The 20,746-nt window shown below is 31.4% G+C and overlaps 2 protein-coding genes across 3 annotated transcripts; both read left to right on the forward strand.

Annotated features, from left to right (window-relative positions):
* Positions 1 to 656: 656 nt before the first annotated feature.
* Positions 657 to 2,025, forward strand: LOC145333068 (uncharacterized). The gene is made up of 2 exons (XM_080178213.1): positions 657 to 860; positions 1,229 to 2,025. The coding sequence occupies exons 1-2, from the start codon at positions 794 to 796 to the stop codon at positions 1,474 to 1,476; spliced, it is 315 nt and encodes a 104-aa protein (XP_080034339.1). The 5' UTR covers positions 657 to 793; the 3' UTR covers positions 1,477 to 2,025.
* Positions 2,026 to 14,251: 12,226 nt separating this feature from the next.
* LOC145333933 (uncharacterized) lies at positions 14,252 to 19,808 on the forward strand. 2 transcript variants are annotated; one of them, XR_013884654.1, is made up of 4 exons: positions 14,252 to 14,506; positions 17,929 to 18,001; positions 18,163 to 18,231; positions 19,750 to 19,808. XR_013884654.1 is itself a non-coding variant. In XM_080179189.1 (3 exons), exon 1 carries the CDS (start codon positions 16,461 to 16,463, stop codon positions 17,664 to 17,666), a length of 1,206 nt encoding a protein of 401 aa, XP_080035315.1. In that variant the 5' UTR covers positions 15,406 to 16,460; the 3' UTR covers positions 17,667 to 18,001; positions 18,163 to 18,231; positions 19,750 to 19,808. The 2 variants fall into 2 exon arrangements, 1 of the variants encoding a protein (XP_080035315.1); XM_080179189.1 differs by lacking the exon at positions 14,252 to 14,506 and having other exon boundaries at positions 15,406 to 18,001.
* The last annotated feature ends 938 nt before the right edge of the window (positions 19,809 to 20,746 follow it).

Below are 20,746 nucleotides of genomic sequence, written 5' to 3' on the forward strand. Positions count from 1 at the left end.
CTTTATCCTGGCGACAGTGTTGTAAATGATTTTTCTGTAAAGACAAATTCAACGTGTTCCTTTATTTATTAAAAGCAAGTACTAGCAAGTACGCCTCTAGCTGGGTAAGGTGGAAGGGGTAAATGTGGAACCAAAAAGTTAACTACTTAATTTAAATAGATTATTATACATATATTGTTTAATTCAGGAACAAAACAGCTGGCTCTCCAGAAAATTCGGATGAGAACGAGGTTAAGGAAGTCACTGTTATGGAAACACCAGCAAAGTAAGATTTTTTTAAAATTGTTTTTACTACTTTATCCTGGCGACAGTGTTGTAAATGATTTTTCTGTAAAGACAAATTCAACGTGTTCCTTTATTTATTAAAAGCAAGTACTAGCAAGTACGCCTCTAGCTGGGTAAGGTGGAAGGGGTAAATGTGGAACCAAAAAGTTAACTACTTAATTTAAATAGATTATTATATATATATTGTTTAATTCAGGAACAAAACAGCTGGCTCTCCAGAAAATTCGGATGAGAACGAGGTTAAGGAAATCACTGTTATGGAAACACCAGCAAAGTAAGATTTTTTTAAAATTGTTTTTACTACTTTATCCTGGCGACTGTGTTGTAAATGATTTTTCTGTTCGCTAAACCCTCTAATATGAAGTATATCCTTAAAGTTTCTTTTGCCACTCCCTTCCCTTGCCGGTACCTATGAGAAGAACCCGATCGGTTCAGCGGTTAGCAAGATCCTTCGCTACATACAAACAAAAATCGTTTTACTTTGTAGTATAGATTGTTTAATTTCAGGATGGAAAACAAACCGGATTTTGATATAATTTATGAGAACATAAAGAATCCAGGACCAAAAAGCCCAGGTATAGTACAATATTTATACTAGCGACTGTGCCCAAAGCATATAGTGAAACATTTCTGTACTAGGCACTAAGAAAATGCCGTAATACATTGTATTATTACACTAGGTTAGGTTAGGTTAGGTTAGGTTAGGTTAGGTTAGGTTAGGTTAGGTTAGGTTAGGTTAGGTTAGGCTAGGCTAGGCTAGGCTAGGCTAGGCTAGGCTAGGCTAGGCTAGGCTAGGCTAGGCTAGGTTAGGTTAGGCTAAAACTAGAAATATTACTCTTTCTATTAATACACTAGGTTAGGTTAGGCTAGAAAAAAAAACTATTGTAAAATTGAAGTATTTTTTTGTACAAAAAAATAATTTTAAAAAATATTTTAATTTCAGTGTATCGAGTGTCAGATGATGAGCAGGAGATGTTTGAACCACCCCCTCCTACAATCCCGCCAGCATCAAAACTGAGTAGGCGCAAAAGAACTGCAACACCGGGGAAAATCAAGACCTGCGCCCATGGACGCAGTCCCCGAAGCGAGCTGCCAACAAACACAAGACTCATCGAATGCACCTATTTGTGTGCAGACTGCCGCGTCTTCTTTCACAAGAGGCAAAAGGAAAGAAAAGAAGGACAAAAGTAAGCTGATGTATAATAGTCCTTCCAGTCAGATCATATATAAACTATTTGTGATAAAAAAGTGATATATATCAAGATATCTTGAGTCAAAAATATGTTTAACCACCTTTAATTTGTACGTACATTAATCTATATGACAGTTTTTACAGTTTTGTTCTGATGATGAGAATATTCATATAATATTATATTTGAAACCGCTATTCCTATATAGCAAATTTTTGAAAATTTTATAATGGAAAGTAACTTCGTAATATATTTTTCTTGTGTATAAAAATGTTCTAGTATAAAGTACAATTAGAATCCAGATCTCAGCTTAAAACCTATGTATATTTGTGTTAATTTCTCAGCTTAAACCGATTAAACATGCAGTTATATTATCTGAATAAAACTATGTAATATTTGGTCATTTAAACCACGTCTAGATTTATAGACTAATTAAGAAAATTTCTGTGAATATATACCTATATAGTATCGCGCTATCGTACCTATGTAAATCATTATGTAAAAAAATATGTTTAAGTGTTTCAATCAATAAAGATAATAATGAAAACAATTTTTTTTTTATTTTTGCGATTTGTGTACAAGCGATGTTTTTCTATAATTAAGGTCGTTTTTTACCACTTTCTCGTGATTTTTACCACCCGTTTTTACCACAATTTTTGGTAAATTTTTACCATATTTACCTTATTTCTGGTAAAATTTTACCAATTTAGGGCAAAAATATTACCAGGTGTTGAACAGTTTTACCACTTTTTCGGTAAAATCTTACAGAAATTTGCGGTAAATTTTACCAAAAAAGTGGTAAAAATTGGTCAAAATCTGGTATAAATTTGCGTCCTAAAATGGTAATATTTTACCGGAAATCTGGTAAAATTTTACCGATAATTGTGGTAAAAATCGATGGTAAAAAGCGTGAGAAAGTACCACAAAAAGTGTTTTTACCACGGTTACGGTAAAATTTTACCACCTTTTAAATCGTATAGGCTGGTAAAATTTTACCATAAAAGTGGTAAAAACTAGGTTTTTTTATGGTATTAATTCCGTCCTGGGGTAAACACGGTAGATATAATCTCAGACGGATTGACTAACAGACAGACATACTTTAGTTTATTACAGCGTAGCTTTAAAACTAACAAAGAAAATGTCATTTAACTTTTTATTTTGATATTAATTTGTCAACAACGAATATAGAAAAATATTAATGAACATTTTTATAATTATTTGTATTGAGAAAAAAATCATTAATTTTCGTCTTAAAGACTTTTTGTGGTGATTTTGTTGAAAGGTTAAAGAATTTTGTTTTTAAATTCTATATATTATAACTTGGATTTTCATGTACTCTGTACTATTATTGCTGTAACAATTAGGTTATATAGTATGGAATAGTTATTTTGGGTAAAGTCCCTTTGTTGACAACGCCTCTTAAGTGGCGTTTCGTTGTATTTTTTACAGCAGCTTTCGATTATTTTAGGTTAAGTTAGGTTAGGCAATTGGTCCCGCACGAGCTAGAAATAGGAGAAATGCTACTGTGAAAATACGACAAAACGCCCCTTAAGAGGCGTTGTCACGAAAGGGACTATACCCGTTATTTTTTGTATTGTATTATTGACAGCTTTCATCGGAAATTTAAATTTAAAATATAAAGATTATAACAAAAAAATATTATAAATTCTATTTTAAAATTCGTGGAAAATTGTTTGTAATGCGATGCTATTCACGATTTTTGGTATTGTTGAGAAACGGTTCTAATCCAGCGGATATTTATCGGTTTCGAAGCCATAATGGAAATTGTGTACAGTCTACATTCTTAACTATAATGTAGTAAAAAATCGTCCATTGTCCACTCCCTCCTTGTTAACGACATCAAATGAAAAAGGTCAACAGTCTCAAAAAACACCACAAACTACTTTTTTGGCCCTTTTTAAAAAAGGAAATGGTTCTCTCTTAGTAATGTGCGTGGCATAAAAGGTAATCGATCTAAACCGCAAAAGACTCAATTATTTCTGAAAAACTGTCAAATCGCAAAATTTGTTTCATAAACACATTATTTAGCCTATTTAATTTGATCAAATATTGATTGGGTTGCACAAACTAGCAGTCTCAAATATTTCCACAAATAATTTTAATCAACAGAAGTTACTTTTGTTCATCGTTCATTGGGTGTGTACATCTTTGTGCTAAACTTGAAGTTATGTCACATTGAATAAACACCGCGCACTCTAGACCAGTTCATTGACTTAGGGCTTTGAGAAAATACCGCCAAAATTTTAACAAGTAAGAAACAAAAAATTAGCAAAACGGACAGACGAAAATAGTGAGATATAAAGTATATATTTATTGGCCAGAGAGATATATCTTTTTCCTAAAATCCTCTCATACAGACGGACATTGAGAATTGCTTTGCATCATCATAAAAAAAAACTATATTATTATATGTTTCAACTTTTCATGGATGCTTACTCATAGTTACAAATTAAACATTATATTTCATTTTTTTTCCCACTGCACTGTGAAAATAAAAACATTGAATTATTTGAATTGAGTGGGCATGAAAATATTAAGGGAAATAAGAGGTGGTAGATTAGATAAGCCATCTTGTATTTTTCACAATATCAAATCCAATTAAACTTGCAATATTATTACAAGATATTTAATAATTTTTACTAATTTGCTGAATTGGCTGTTCTATGGGCGGTAATGAATAAACTCCCCCAGCCCAGCTGTTTAGTTTAGGGGTTTAATTCTAACTTGTTGCCTTTTAAGTCCATTTGTGGATTTTTTACTAACCGGTCGAAAATTTGGCGGTATATTCAAGGTGCCTAGTAAAACCACTTTTTTAAAAAAACTATTTAACGTAAGAGGGGTGTAACTAAATGTTAGGTTAGGTTATATTGGGTACTATGTAGCACTACATGTTTAGGTGACTAGATATAAAGGCTCTAAAGGGTTAGGGCCCCTCTCAAGGTTTAGGCATATAAAAAACACACTATTCCGTTAATATTTTAATTTCTTTTGAAAATAAGAGGTTTGCTTGATAGATACTGTATGGACTTACAAATTGCATATTAATTATAATAATAATCGTTGAGACAATCGGCCACTTGATTGCACGACTTTTTGTCTGGAAGTCTTAACTAGTCATGTCGATCAATTGCACCCGTTTATAGGCCAATGCTAAGCTTTAAATTGAAGTAGTAGGAACCATTTTAAGCTTCTTAATTTTAAACCTTGAATAAGCTTTTTTTTAACTGTATCCTAAATTAGGGGTCATAAAGGAAATAATTTTGAAACCAACTGACCTCGGGCAAAAACTTCATCTTACACTAATCTATGTCTTATTTTAACATACAAAGCTTTTCTACTATTAGGGTCGGTACATCCTTCCATGACATATATCTATAATGTCAGAATTTCATAAAGTACACTATCATTGGTGATTCCTGCAACAAATTGATATGAATTTTCCTATGATTACGTTTTTTCGTCTGTCTGATTAAGCTTCGCTTTGGCCAAAAAAACAGGCGCAACTCATTGTCATGCACGTGGTATAGGACTATTAGACAAGCGTCGTACAATTAGAGGGTTGAATATATCTGCAATAGTTATTATTTTAGTGCCTTGGGACCTACTATCAACCTCCCTTAGGTATTTATCAATAAGCATTTGCTTCGTTTTTAAGGATGATGTCATCCTTGTTTAAATGTGTTATTTATTTGGAACTTCTTCCTGTTTCAGTTTTAGGTAAAATTTTGCAAATAATGTTTTTTTTACAAGATATTTAAATTAGAAATTTAATTAAGGATAGATTAATATAAAAGAATATATGGATACCCCCAACCTCCGAAGAGGAAAAAAACTACCCCCCCTCCTAAGCCAATTTTTTTGGAACTTAAATCTAAGTTCTCTCAGGAAAAGTTTTAAACCAATTGATAAGGGTTAAGCAAATCATAAACAAAAAATGATCCCTAATTCCCCTCCCCTTTAAGAAATGTGTCTATTGATTTATATTTATAAACAAATTAATCTAAATAATTTAATCTTGATAATTGTTGTATGCATAATTAATATTTGAAAAAAAAGGGGAAATATTTTTTTTATAGAAACTGCTCTACAAGTGTTTGTATCTGTCTGTTTTCAATATTGAAAGATAAAAGATCATTTGGAATTATAGGGTGGCTTCATTTCTGAATAAAATGATCTTAAATATTTGGAATTAAAGTGTCTGATTTTGCTGTATTTTAAACTCTAAATGTCAAGGTACAAAACAGAAACAGCTGATTTTCTATATAACTGTGACGTGTGCTTAAATTCTTTAGCTCTTTAAATAAAAACTAGCGACTGTGTCCTAACGTCAGTGGATTTCAGAACCTATGTTAATATTCCCTAAAACTGAGAACTCAATTATCCAGATGAAAGAAAGTAGTCATATTAATATCAATTAAATGATGTTTGTCGTTTGTATGTAAGATCTGACTAAATGATTAAATTAATAGCGCTACAAACTTAAAATAAAATAGAGTTAGAGAAACGAATGCATAATAGATCTAAGAACACGTAGTGCGTGTTCAAGGACGTCCAAGCTTTTTAATTAAATGTATATTTTAATACTTTGAGAGGGGTTAATTGAGTGGTTTCAAAGTTTAAGGGGGGGGGGGAGGGTAAAACCTCCGTTTTACCCCCTCCGTTTGGACATCTTTATACGAATAAAAAAAACTCTTGACTAGGCCAATGACATGCCATGCCTGTGTGTCCTATTTTGAATTGTGTGCCATTGATTCTGCATAAAATCACATTCATATTTCATATTTACAAAAAGTCAAAATGGCATAACAAGGATGGCAATATCCATAAGAATCAAAGCACAATAAAGTGGACAACAGAGCAGATGTTATGAAGCCATAAAAAGAAATAGGAAGAAAGAATGATATTTTTTTTTTGTAGCGTGAACGGACTAAGTAACTTGTACGTATACTGGAAGATATTTGGTAAGAGTTATCTACACAAAATAAAGTCGAGAAAATAACATTGCCCTAACAGCATTACGGACTGAGAACTGCTGTTGTAATAATTATATGCGGTTCTGATAATTAGATAATGTGATACATGTGCGTACGTGATTGCACACAATTTTGAATATATGTAAAAGGGAAACCTTAAGTGGGACTGTAGAGTTATTTCATATAAAATTACAACTAATTTTAGCCAATCCTAGCCATTATTATTGTGTGATTTCACTATGGGATAAAAATGTCTAGAAATGATGATTTTGAAACCACCTTAGCAGTCAGTTGTTGCAAGGTGGACACTATGGGCTAAAATTGGATAAAATGCATGTGAAATTTTGTAGCATTTTGTAGACATAAAATTTCAATGGTTTATGTTGAACATTTGGCTTTAAATTAGATAGGGTGGTTTCACTTCAACCTATTTCTTGACCTCTAAACTCCCCTCTCATTTATGTTCTTTCAATTCTCGTTTCTAGCCCCTGATGGGTCTCTAAGCCTGCCGGGTTGAATCCCTACGTTGCTATTCGTGGCTCTCCTAAACTTTCTTATACTAATTTAACAAACTAAGTTGTATACTGGATATCTTCACAAAAAAATATCACATAGCTGGGACCCCATGATTGGCAGACAAAATAAATTATAGAGTAGCTTTGCTACTTACAAACATTGACGTTGGAGTGTGGACGTACCTACTCTAGATATAGAGTAGCTGCGCTTAAGAAAACAAAAAAATATTTGAAGTTAACTTGCACATTTTGAACTTAATGTGGAAAGCGGGAAAAAGTTCATTCAACTTAAAAGATGTGCGTATGTGTGTCTGTGTGATTTGTGTGTTTGTGTGTGTGTGCTACTTAGATGAACCCTCAGATCATCGTAACTGGAAAAAAAGGTAGAATCCCTTCAATCGAAAAGTGAGCCTTATCTAAACTTAAAGAAAACTTGTCCATAGTCTATGTGAAAAATATCCAAATCATACATTAACTTAACTTATTCTTTAAAAAATCATGTAAATTTGATATTTAATTAGAAAAGCTTTTCTATAACTCTCTATCTCTCTCATTCTCTCTCTCTCTCTCTCTCTCTCTCTCTCTCTCTCACACACTCTCTCTCTCTCTCTCTCTCTCTCTCACTCTATCTCCCCCTCTTTCTCATGTTTTCTCTTTTGTTACATTCAAAATTGAAGCTGTGCTCATATTAGACGAAACCATCCTTGTTTTATAAAAAATGTCTTGGAGCAATGGATTTATTATTCCTTGGATCTTACACCAGATTATCATGTACTCTAATAAAGTGAAACTTTTAGCGGGCTAAAATAACGATACCTATCATCCACCCCTTTTATCCCATCCCCTCGCCTCCTACCATATGAAAGAATGACTTTTAGATGACTTTTTCTACATCCATTCATGAAGGGGATTATCGCTGCTGTAGTAGCGGTTTTAGGGATACTGCTGGAAAAACGTGGAAAAAGAAAGGAAAAGCGATTCCAAGACTTGGTCAAGGCTCTTAAAATAGGTTGAGCTATTTGTCTGTCTGTCTGTCACTTCAACTTGGCTAAATAAATCTGTCTATTTGTCTGTATCTGTCTGTCGTTTGTCTACCCTGTACATCTACCAGTTTGGCTATTTATCTGTCTATCTGTCAATTTGGCTACTAATTTGTCTTTTTGTCTATTTATGTATTGTATCTGTCATTTTTTACTTGTCTATTTGTTTGTCTATCTGTCTGTCTACCAGTTTGGCTATTTATCTGTCTACTTGTTTGTGTATGTCTGTCTATTTGTTTATCTCTCTGTCTATTTACCTGTTTTGCTATAATTATCTGTCTATTTGTCTGTGCCTGTATATAATTTTTCTGTTTGTATTTTTTGGTCTATCTGCCTGTCTAACTGTACATCCACCAATTTGGCTATCTGTCTATATGTAATATGTATATTTGTATTGTATGTTTGTCTGTCTGTCTGTGTATAAACTTAATTATTTGTAATCTGTCCTTTTCATATGTTTATCTGTCTGTTTGTCAGTTTGTTTGTCAATCCGTATGTCTATCCCCTTGTAAAGCATCAACTCTTTAAGTTACTTTGTCTGTCGGTTTGTTTAAATGTTGAATTAAGTAGTTAAAATGCTTCGCTACTTTTGAATGTTTTCATCTATTCATCTATTTAAACATCAAATTTGTAATGTCTAAAAAAAGCTTTTTTTGATGTCTAATTGATGTAATTATAGACAGAACGCAACGTTTTTTAGATATATTTGAATTTATATTTTTTTTTCATTCGATGTCACTCCACAGTTTGTGACTGACATAAGTTTAATTTTTACTGTGACTTTGTGTGGTTTATGGCTTTGGAACATGCCGCAAGTGTCAATGATCCCTTTTAAATTATAAATTGCAGGGAAACGGGGCGAGGACATTGGGAATTAAATTGATCTTCCCCCATTTATGATATGGAGGTTATCTGCTTTTAGGGTGGGGTAAGAAAGGGGCGTAGATTAAAATTAGCGTTAAAATTTCCCTGCCCTCCCTGAATTAAATTGTGTCTATGCACCTTTTAATCAGTGATTAGTGGAAAACATAGTTAATTCATGAAAGTTTTGGAATAGCTGAAAATAGGGACTATATCCCTACAGGCCTCTAGGGGCGCTAAGGTAAAGGGGAAGAGGAGTAAAGGAGAACACAAATAGATATCCTGTTACTTTTAACTAAGAATAAGGAGGATAACAACATTCATAAAAGCAAAAAGTGAAACTAGGGGAAGGTTAACGGCTTAATCTATAATACAAAGTAGAACGATGTCTGTCTGTCTGTTTGTTTGTCTGTTTGTTTGTAGCGAAGGATCTTGCTAACCGCTGAACCGATCGGGTTCTCCTTTACAGGGTAGCTTCTCATAGGCCCCGGGAAGGTTTATAACTATTTTCTTGGAGGGTGGAACACAACCAACCCCCCCTAAAAAAGAAAAATATCCCCCCAAAAAATTTTTTTTCTTTCTTTTTAAAACTAAAATTAAAATAGTGGGGTTGACTAACCCCCCCCCCAAAAAAAAAAATATTCCCCCCCCCTGAAAAAATTTTTTTCTTCTCAATTTTTCTTTAAATTTAAAATACTAAAAATTAGTTTGATCAAACCTCTTGGGGCAAAGCCCCTAGAGGCTAGGGGCGAAGCTAGTATAATATATTGTATTAGGTAAAAGTTAAATAGTTAGGGAACATTTGCTCAAAAATTATTTGACACTATAAATACAAAATACATACTTACAGACAGACAGAAGGATAGACCTACGGACACAAACACGTATAAAAACGATTTAAGGGTGGAATTTGATCAAGTTAGTTTGGCTAAGAATAAGTAATGTCCAAAAGGGTTCAATGTCCTATTATTTTCTCAGGGATGGGACAATGGATGATTAACTAACTCCCCCAATAAGTTTTATATGTAAAATTCTTAATTTGGCAGATTGTAAATATTGAGTGTAAGATTGGTTTTTATTCAATTATCCATTGACCCCTTCCTTCCTGTATTATTTCACAATAATATAAGGAAGGGAGAAATAAGTAACATATTTCAGTAGGAAAGTTGAAAATATGTATATCTTTATTCTATACCTATATGAGCGACTACTTTTTCTGTTTTTTACCTCATGAATTATTTTCGACAGATTTTTTATAAAACGGCTTGCTTTATTGCATCAAGATCAATGACAGATCTATATAGGAAATAAACGTCTATAAATGAGCTCGAGTCTTCCAATAGTAGAATGTAAAATACTTATAGTGCTCCAATAATCCATAATAAACTCCCATTGACCAGAATGATAAGACCCATTATTTTACTCTATAAAGAATAAATTTTTTTTTTTATTTCATGTTGCTATTTGAATTACTAGCAGCTACGCCCCTAGAAGCCTCTAGGGGCACTTAAAGTAGGAGGGAGAAGAGTTGACCTCATATCATTTTAAATTTGGGTTTCAAAAAAGAAACAAAATTTTTTTTTTTTGGGGGGGGTGAATACATCCTACCCAAAAATAGTTTAAAACCTTCCCAGGACCTATAAGAAGCTCCACTGTAAAGGAGAACAATATCGGTTCAGCAGTTATTGATATCCTTCGGGACAGACAAAAAACGCTTACTACTTTATATAATATAAGGATACTAAAGCATTAAATTTCTATTCATAAAATAGAAAATTAATATTTATAAAATAGTAAATCAAAGAAAGCTTAGTTTTGAAATGATTTGATACTATCAACGCGTCCGTAATGTGGTCAGATATTAAACTAAAATTTAACATTTAACCAAACATTTTAACCCTTTCAGGACGATAATTTGAAACAACAAAATACTAGGATTCTAAAATACTTTAAATAAAGAAAGAGGGACAAATTTATAAATACGGTTTTAAATAGAAATAATGAAATTTAAAAAAGACGGAAGGAAAGGGAAGTGAAAGAGAGGGACATTTAATCTTTAAAAAATGATGAAAAAACGAAACTAAAGTCGTAGTAATCCTTATGTGTAGTAACTTTTTTTGTAGTTGGATTGATATTCAGGGATTGGACAATTAAAGAAAAAAATTATTATTAAGGGATAGGACAATGAAAGAAAAAGATTAATATTCAGAGATAGGCTAATGGAAGAAAAAGATTAACATTCAATCTAGCAAATAGCAGGATAATTTTAGAATGCTGCTTTTAGAATTATACATTATCGCAAGTCTCTAGAGGAACTTGATAAGGGGGTAGTCGACCCTCAAACATTAGTTTTAAAAAGATAAGAAAAATTTTTTTTTTTGGAAAGGAGTCATTTTTTCTAGAGGCAATTTTATTGGCCGAGAGGTGGTACCCTTGAAAAAGGTAAAAACCTAAGCTACATTGTAAGGGGAACAATATCGGTTCATCAGTTAGCGAGATCCTTCGGTACAGACACACACACACCTGCAGATGTCCAGCAACTTTTTTTTATAAGGAAACCAAAGACTAAAGTTATTTTAAGTCTATCCGTACAATCCCAGGTAAAATCTCACAAACCACTGAACCAAATTATTTTTAGGGAAGCCTCCAACATGGTTATAGTTAATTTTATATCCTATTCTTCCCCTTTGAATACAGATTTTCTAAAAGTTAGCGGAGATAATAGTAATCTTTCTTTAACAGAAGACAATTGTTTTCACCCTCACAACTTTGTCTTACGAGAATGAAATTTAAACATGAATTGGATATTTCACCATAAGTGGAAAGTCAAAGTACTTAAAGGTGATTCACCTTAAACACGTGATTTTAAACGTGCTTTGGAAGGTTATTGCACCTTGAGTATGTTGAGTCCTGTAACATTTGGGTACAATATGGAAAGCGTAGCAACTCTACAATCAAAACAGAAAGTTTGAATGTCCATTTTAAAGAAAATAATTTTAGCTTTCTTAAAAGATAACATTATGATGAAATTATGTTATTCAATTAATTTTAGAATAAAGATTCCTAGCACTATTAGGCAAATTATTATAAGCGAACCATTTCAATAATAAAGTATCCAAATGTAAGTAACTAATAACTAAACTTGCATGGAAGTAATTTTGCAATTAAATTTACATAGAATTTTAGTTCAAAGTTCTAAATATTGTTTATCATAAGGGGCGTTACTTAATATTTGTGAATGTTGTTTATCTGAATGTTTGATTTTCGCTTTTATGGATGTTGACATCCAAGTTTTTTACTTTACAATCTTTAAACAGGTTCAATTAAGACAAAGTTGTAAGGGCATTGTTGACATTTTTGATGAAAGTAAAATAAAAAATCTAAATTTTATTAGTTTATAATGACAATAAAGCAAGGGAAAGGGATAGGGTAATAGGATAAAAATATTTCGTATCTTATGTTCAGAATTATTATGATTATATTGTTTATTTTGCAATCTTATTTTATAACAGCAAATTGCAATTTTTGTTTTCAGACATTAAATGTGGTATGTTACCCCACACCATTTGGTGCAAACCCCTATAGGTTAGAACGAAGTATACACTAAAGTAATATCATGTGTGTCATTCCATAAGATAAATCACATGAATGGATTAGTCGTTCAGGAATGGTTGCAGAAATACCACTTTTCAAAACATTTTTCTCTTCATTACCAAATCCCTGGTGCTATGCCATAAAACAGGGTTTTTAACTACTTTAATGTCTTTAAACCAGATGGTATTTTATTACTATTTAATTGAAAGTAATAAGTTGTGTTTCCGTAAGTGTTACTTAAGATATCTGAAACGGCAGTATCTATTTTCTTTTCGCTTTTTTATCAGGCCATCTCAAGGTAAACAACAATGGACGATAAATTTATATGAATCCCCAATGATGATAGACAAAATCGCACTGGTTGAAAAGTGTTGACACTTCTAATTTGGAACATAAATTCAATAAAGAAAATATCCAAAGTTGTCGGGCCAACGAATAAGATAAATTGTTTTTGAAACTTTTTTATTTAATAAATACATGAAGTCTACATACTTTTTCGTCACTTTAAAGTTTTTACGTTTCCAAGGTGAAAATACTAAATATGGAGTAGGGAATGCCGATTTAGATTTGTAACTTTACATTTTTTCGAATAGAATCTAACTTTATCTGTCCGTCTGCCCATACGGGGAAATTTACCTGGTTGTTAACAAAGTTAAAGAACTGAAATTTTTGAATGTGTTCTTTGCTATGATTTAAAAAAAGATTTTACTGGTTAAAAAAATAAATAAGTTAAAATATTTTCCTTGGTTTCCATTAAAGAAAGAGTACTGTTTTTTTTTCCATACCTATTTATCATCTATTATTTTATGCATTGTCTTGCTCTATTTCTAGACCATTATTACAATGATGGCAAGCCAGATTTCATTTTTTTGAAAGAAAACTTCCATCTGTTTAATATACATTTTCCTGTATACCAAAATGACGAGTATATTCAAATTAGCATGTTAACACTTGTAGCCAAAGATGGGGCATTAAAAATAAGCAAGGATGAACATTTATTGAAATATGCGTCAAAAATTCTTACTAACACAGGAATTGATTGTAACTTCATTGATAAATTTGTTGAATTTATATTGCTTAGTAAAAATAATGTACAAATTTTTCGTATTAATTAGATATTATATTGCTATTGTATTATCATATTTTGATAATTATATCAAATATTAATCATGTTTAATTTGTTTCTTGGAAATAAATTATTAAAAACAAACAAACCTATTTATCATCTATTCTAACATACTGTTTTGTCCATTCGCTCCATCATTTGGGATGTTGTTACCCTTGTTTATGTTTTACAGTTTACAAGGACAATTATGCCCGTAAAAATAATTCATAGGAATACTTAAATCGACGTAGTACTCGTGTTACATTTAAATGTCTGTTAATTTTAGCAACAGACAGAAATAAAATTTAACTGGAAGTAGAGAAAGCCCAATCTGTCCCGATTTTGTATCACTTTTAAAAGTGCGATTTCAGTTACGTCATATACGTTTCGGGAAAGAAAAAGGGAAGGGTGGAAGAAAATCTCTTCAAAAGAGATGGGAGAAAAGGGAAGAGATTTTCTTCCCCTCTTCCCTTTTTATATGACGTCACAGGTATCGAACTTTTCAAAAGTGATAAAAAATCGGGACAGATTGGGCTTTCTCCTGGAAGTAAGGTCATTTTTAACCCTGCATATTTATTTATCTTTCTTTTAGAGGGGAGGGCACATACTATTCCTCTATAAATGTCTGCACTGATGTGCCAGCAGTTTACGAGATATTACAGGACTGTTACAACTTTTGTAACACCTCCGAAAAATATAAACCACAACCATGCATACTGCGCGTGCGGACAACCAGACAAGAAGGAAGCACAAACTACCTGTAGAAGAAGCCAGTCTTTTTAACACACTCAAAGTTTAACCATATATATACTCTAGTTGAAATGTCAAATTAGTGAAATATACCTTGTTGATAAAATATCTTAGTTAATTAAGTACGTAAAAATGTAATATGGAGGCAAAGCCACCGAATCTTTTTGAACCGGTAAGATTTCTTTTTTGATTTTTTTTTCTTCATTACAATTTTAGTATCTTTTTTTCCGCGGGGGTGCTGTCCCTTCTCAGTTCCTCCACATATAAAAGACTCAATATATTATCTATAGTCACAATTTGTCCCTTTAATTTACCTTATATTACCCTTAGAGTTAACTTAACCTTATTTTATACATTTACATATTATACATAGCTTCATACTGCTATAATTATATGTAGAATTTTGTTGAAATATTTATTATCCAAAATCACAATTTCGTCCCTTATATTAACCTTAGAGTTAACTTAACATTATTTTATACATTTACATATTATACATAGCCTCATACTGCTATAATTATATGTAAAATCTTGTTGAAATATTTATTATCCAAAATCACAATTTCGTCCCTTATATTAACCTTAGAGTTAACTTAACATTATTTTATACATTTACATATTATACATAGCTTCATACTGCTTTTGTTGAAATCGTTCCACTATTATTAAACAATATATCTTCTAATATTATCACAAGCTCCCTATTGAATAAAAATTTTTTTGCTATCTTGCTATCGTTATACAAATATATTCATAGTAAATTCAACTCTCTGTTCTTAATAATTTCCAAAGCTTCATTCTGCTTTTAACAAAAATTATACCAAAATGGACAGATATAGGGATTATGACGTCAGTGATGACGAGGCGTCTATAGGTATGAGGGGTAGATGGAGAACGTTTGGACGGAAATTCATAAAAAATGCACCTAGAGCCCCTTTACTAGCCCCTTCTGCACCTGCTCCTCAGGTTAATCCTCCGGTTAATTCCCATAACTCTACTTCTAATAATGAAGATCAAATTAATGCTTTAAAAAATAATATGGGAGATATTGTAAACAGTCATAATAAAATGGCAAGTGACATATCCAACCTACAGGTTAATTCTAATAATGCAATAAGGAATGATTTCAGCCAACCCCCTCCTAGCCTAAACCCTATACTTAGTTTTGGCCCTCAGAATTATCGCTACGCTACAACTGATATTCCCGTCTACAGGTCAAACCAGCGAGATTTATCTCCTACGGGATTATCCACAATTCATGCTAGGGAACTTCTCTCTTCAATAGAGGACCATATAAATAAGGCTAAAGGGTTGGATAGAATAAACAAAGAATTGCTATTAGATCAAACTAGCCAACAAATAAAACAAATCTTTAAAGCACAAAACTCAGAGAATACTTACAACGCCCCTCATTTAAAGTGTAACACCTTTAACAACCTTGAGCCCCCTTTCTTAGCAAATAGAAAAAACACGTACAATGCAGATAAACTTTTCCAAAAACAAAGAGTTATCCATCGTCAATTGATGTCCATAGAAACAGTAGGGCTAAAAGCTTTTTTAAATCAGTTGGATAGTTTTGATCTTTCGGACTTTAGCCCATGTGAATATAATATGTTAATTCACATGTCCATATCTAAGGAAATCAAAGAAAAATTGGAAATGGCTGGGGGTAACCCGTTAGATCTCCCTACTAGCGAATATTTAAATAAAGTAAATCGTGTCCTTAATGGGTCAATTACAAACATGTTTGAAGTAGAGGAAAAATTTTATAAATTTAAACCTTCCTCTAAATCCGTTATGTCCATTTTGTGGGAATACAAAAAATACCTTGAAAATATATCTGACACTATTATTTCTGAGCGGGAAAAGCAGAGAAAAATTATTAGTGCGGTATATAAATATATTCCCTATGACCTTCGGCACCTGCTTAATTCGACCGCTGCCATGCAAAATGGCCAGCTTACGCTTTTCGGCTTTGAAAATTTTTTGCGTACCCACGAAGCTACCATTGACAGTTTTATATCCAAAGAATCTAGGATACAGAAAAACATGATAAAAAGGGTAGATGTTGACTGGGAGCAATTTGACATTTATGCTGAAGACTTATATGATCACCCTGTAGATGCATGTCTAAAGAACAATTTTTTAGAAAAGTTAAAAAGGTCAGAAAAAGACACGTAAGAAAGCGTCGTCCTAAAAATGCACAAAATAACTCTTTTAATTGTACAAATAGTGTGCCATACTACACAGTCCCTGTTGTAAATAATGATACTATGTTGGAAAACCCTATCAACATTACAGATAGTAAGTTCAGTAAGTCAGTCCCTGTTTTAAATCATTCTGTTGATGTATCTTTGGAGAACCCTATCAACATTACAGATAGTAAGTGCAGTAAGTCAGTCCCTGTTTTAAATCATTCCGTTGATGTATCTTTGGAGAACCCTATCAACATTACAGATAGTAAGTTCAGTAAGTCAGTCCCTGTTTTAAATCATTCCGTTGATGTATCTTTGGAGAACCCTATCAACATTACAGATAGTAAGTTCAGTAAGTCAGTCCCTGTTTTAAATCATTCTGTTGATATATCTTTGGAGAACCCTATCAACATTACAGATAGTAAGTTCAGTAAGTCAGTCCCGTTTTTAAATCATTCCGTTGATGTATCTTTGGAGAACCCTATAAACATTACAGATAGTAAGTTCAGTAAGTCAGTCCCTTTTTTAAATCATTCTGTTGATGTATCTTTGGAGAACCCTATCAACATTACAGATAGTAAGTTCAGTAAGTCAGTCCCTTTTTTAAATCATTCTGTTGATGTATCTTTGGAGAACCCTATAAACATTACAGATAGTAGGTTCAGTAAGTCAGTCCCTTTTTTAAATCTTTCTGTTGATATATCTTTATCAAATAAGGTTAATGTAATCAATCTTGAAAAGAAAATTTATCGACATCATCTTTTTGAAAAAAATGATTTGAATACTAATTTTACAAATAATACACAACAAATTAATAGCAGTAATAACTATCAGTCTTTACATAGTTTTACTAAATTCATTTTTAATACAACATTCTTTCTCATATTGCTAACATACTTTAGTTTAATTGACGTTAATTTTGCGTTATATCTATTTGTGTTAAGCTTTAATGTAACGAGTTTATTTCCCTTTAATAACATTAAATTTGGTATACCAAACAAGTACAGAAAATTAAAAATAGGTAGACGTTATAAAAGTTTAAAATGTAAATTTAAATCCTTTTTAATAAATTGTCCCCTAAAATATGGCTATAATATAGCCTTACCTATTTTCCCCTTCACTCTATCTTTTGTATAATAATTTAATGTCTGTCTCTATTTCTTATAACTTTTCATCCTAAGTTATAAATATATAGATAGACAGTTATACATCATACTCATTAAACCATTTCCCTGATTATAATTGTGACTATTATGGCATGTAATTTGAATTATCTATTAAACCATTTCCCCAAAAATTGTGACTTATGGTTTATATATTCTGAATGTTAATAAAAAAATAATTGTAGAGATTATCAAACCTCATAAACATTTTTTATAAAATTGCCTTTTTCTTTCAGACGGAAGGATAACGCACTCATCGAGTTATATCATCAAAATAACACACATCCTATACTATTAAAAGACTTAAAGGTGAATATTTGACAGAAATTATTTTCGCTCAATTTTTATATTGTTATATTTTAAAAGACAACCATCTTCATGTTTGTAATAAAATCTTTTCTCCATACTGAAAAATGTCTTTTTAAAAAAAGAACAATTATATCTTTAATGTTAATCTTTTAATATTATAGGAACCCTGAATACCTCCGTGTCCTACCTATCTTGTATAAAGGCAAAAAAAACTACAAAAACATAAAAAGGTAATTATTAAAATATATTTAAAATACGCTAAAACGATATTTATCAAACATAATGTGTAAAAATTTGTAGTACATCCATAGCTAGCCTAATGGTTTAGTGTTAACCTATCCGGTACGGTACGCACTTTCTAAAAAGGCGTTTCTGTGCCAGGGCAAGCTATGCGGGCCCGCCGTATATTATTTAAAAATAAATGTTTTGCAAAACTGGCTAAAAAGGCTTATATACCAAATATTAGTATCACGTCATTATACTAGTGTTTTTGTATTTTAAATCGTTATACAAGTATATTTGTTCTAAAGCCAATGCAAATTCTTTTACCAATTATTTTACACATAATTCCATCCTTTATATTGTAAATTAAACAATTTGCGGAAAAAGTAGGAACACCTTCTTGCGCAAAACAAGATATTCTACCTAGCACGATTTAGCATGACAAAGCAACATAAAAACTAGCTTTACTAGGCTTGGCATCCGGGTTAGGCTAAGCCCTACTAACGTTTTACAATTTCCGCAAGTTAAAAACAAATTTGCAATATTATTTTATTTTTAAATTTTATTACGTGCAATGAATTTTAATAACATATCAATAGGTTGTACATTTTTATAATAGATAACAATTAATGATTGACATACAAGAAAAACGTCAATTACAAAACAATTATTTTATTATTAACTTTACTCCTTACATCTCTTCAGGCTGAAACCTACAGCTGCTAAAACAACCGCCGAAACCTAAATAAAATTAAAATAAAAATAGAATTATTTAGACCCTATTTTTCTAACTTGTTAGTATATTATCTTTTGTTGTTAAACAACTAGTTCCCAAACTTCTTTGTGTGTGTAAGAAAATAAAGGCTTGAAAATTATTCTTTGTTATGTACCATAAATAATATATAAAACTTAGTTAGGAAATTATGTTACCAACATTATAAAAAAAGGGGGGTAACTAATCACGTCCGCGATTGCGGCAAGATAATTGAGTCTTACAGTTTCGCCTAGCCGTTGAATGAAAAATTTTTCTCCCCTTTCGTTCACAAGGTTCTTTTTTTGCTTGCGGAATTGATTCTTATCTACGCAATTAAACTAAATCAAATTACTATTCTTTATGATACATAAATAAACGTTTTTATTTGCTTATACCGCATCTTTTATATTTACACAACAAAATGCTTATTAATTATTTATTATGAAGTAAAATAATAATTATAAGTATTTGCTTTTGAAGCCAGTAAAAGTGTTTTGTAAATTATCTTACCAAGAAACATGAAAGTACAAAAACAACCAGAAGTAACCATCCGTTAACTTCATTCTTGCAAGCCTGACGTCCTTCGAGTCCATAGGTTTCCTAAAAAATTAACTATTAAAAACTTTTTCATAACAAGTTGTATATTGGATATAAAAATCTCTTGCAAGTCCATCGAGTCCATAAGTTTCCTAAAAAATTAACTATTAAAAACTTTTTCATAACAAGTTATATATTGGATATAAAAATCCCTAAAAATATTCTTATTTTTCAGGATCGACCATCCTCTATAAAACATCTCAGATTGTACCTAATATTGAAGAATTATATAAGGTAAAACTCACTTTGAATCCCAATAAAGCATTGAAGACCGCTTGTCTAGTATCCGAGGTCAGATTCATCTTGTTGTACTTGATCTCATCACCGGTTTCTTTTTCCCTTAAAAAATACGTAAATTTATAATATGTATCTAAAAAATATATCTATATAAATACAGATGTAAATATATATATTACATAACCAATCTGCATTAAGATATATTATTTTATTTTCTTATGTCTGCACAATACACAGATATGGAATAAATATTTCAGAAAGTATTTGTCTACACATTACCATAACGATCGATATGGTCTTATATTTGTAAACAATTTGTAACGGTTTTTAGTTGGGTTTCGTGAATATCGGAAAATTCAAATCTCAAAAGTGGTCAATGTTTTTACAATACTCACACAAACAATACAGTGTGCGCTCATAAAATACTATCTTCCTGATTTTTCAAGTAAATAGCGTTTTTACGCTTAAAAACATACCAAAAAATCGCAAAAAAGTAATAGAAATTGCACATTAATGTACATAAATAATATTTTTGAAATAAAAACCCCAAAAAGTTCCAACCCTTTAGGTATAAAATTACCGGTTTTTCGAGTGCGCACTACGTTTATTGGAGCGCCAAATATCAAGGTACATTATGAAATACAACAACCCCTTTTCGAGACGCAAAATATACATACATATATACATACATATATATAATATACACATGTATTATATATACATGTATATACACATAATATACACATGTATATAAATATTAGACATATTTCATTTCAATTACATAAAAGTAAACGTAATTTTTAAATTCATTTCAAAGATCAAATGAGTAGTGGAGTTAAGTTTCCCTGTTCCTATCTTCTTTAATGGTCTTGATTTTCTTTTTTAAAAAATGGCTTAAAGATACCAGATAAGATTTTATAATAAGATCTTGCTTT

The sequence above is a fragment of the Acartia tonsa genome, chromosome 12 (assembly GCF_053477335.1).
Source record: "Acartia tonsa isolate MP-2025a chromosome 12, ASM5347733v1, whole genome shotgun sequence".
Taxonomy (NCBI): domain Eukaryota; kingdom Metazoa; phylum Arthropoda; class Copepoda; order Calanoida; family Acartiidae; genus Acartia; species Acartia tonsa.